The sequence below is a fragment of the Notothenia coriiceps genome, unplaced genomic scaffold, assembly GCF_000735185.1.
Source record: "Notothenia coriiceps isolate Sejong01 unplaced genomic scaffold, NC01 NC01_scaffold00020931, whole genome shotgun sequence".
NCBI lineage: Eukaryota > Metazoa > Chordata > Actinopteri > Perciformes > Nototheniidae > Notothenia > Notothenia coriiceps.
In genome coordinates this window covers 137,845-138,654 of record NW_011353632.1, presented here as the reverse complement: position 1 = coordinate 138,654, position 810 = coordinate 137,845, and the positions used below count along the sequence as shown (strand labels likewise).

The 810-nt window shown below is 47.8% G+C and overlaps 1 protein-coding gene across 1 annotated transcript in view; it reads left to right on the top strand.

Annotated features, from left to right (window-relative positions):
• Positions 1 to 264: 264 nt before the first annotated feature.
• Positions 265 to 810, top strand: part of pdp1 (pyruvate dehydrogenase phosphatase catalytic subunit 1) — a 6,764-nt gene continuing 6,218 nt past the window's right edge. The window contains exon 1 of the mRNA XM_010779911.1: positions 265 to 374. Within this exon, the coding sequence (XP_010778213.1) occupies positions 265 to 374 (110 nt within the window). The remainder of the gene's footprint in view (positions 375 to 810) is intronic.

Sequence of the window (810 nt, the reverse complement as noted above, 5' to 3'; positions counted from 1 at the left end):
AGGAGAACGTACTGGCCATGATTACATTTCTTCTACAGCTCAGTGTTAAAGTACTACATGTTCTAATTCACTGACACACACAGCACAAAGACCCCCACAGGAGAAATGCTGATATGCATTGTAGCATGTTAGTTATTTCCTTTGTTCCTGATTGAACACAAGATAAAAACTGGAGGCCACTTCCTGCAATGTCTTTCTTCCTGAATGTTATTTTGACTGAAGGGGCTTTCTCTCCCCTCTGTGCTGCAGGTGGGGGGCTCTAAGATGGGAGTCATTCGCTACATGGGGGAGACAGACTTTGCCAAGGGGGAGTGGTGCGGGGTGGAGCTGGACGAGCCTCTGGGGAAGAACGACGGGGCAGTGGCTGGGACAAGGTACACACACACACACACACACACACACACACACACACACACACACACACACACACACACACACACACACACACACACACACACACACACACACACACACAACACACACACACAACACACACCACACTACACCACACAACACACACACCACACACACACCACACACACATCACACAACACACACACAACACACACAACACACACACCACACACACACCATGTTTACATTACTTCAGGGGACATTACATTGACTTACATGCATTTCCTGGAGACTTATCCTAACCCTAACCCTAACCAAGTCTTCACCCTAAAATTAATGACACCCCTTATGGGGACCCCCATTTTGTTCCCATAAGGAAAGCCAGTCCCCACACGTGACTGTGTAAACAGATTTAGGTCCCCACAAGGATAGTAATACTAGGTCACACACCACACA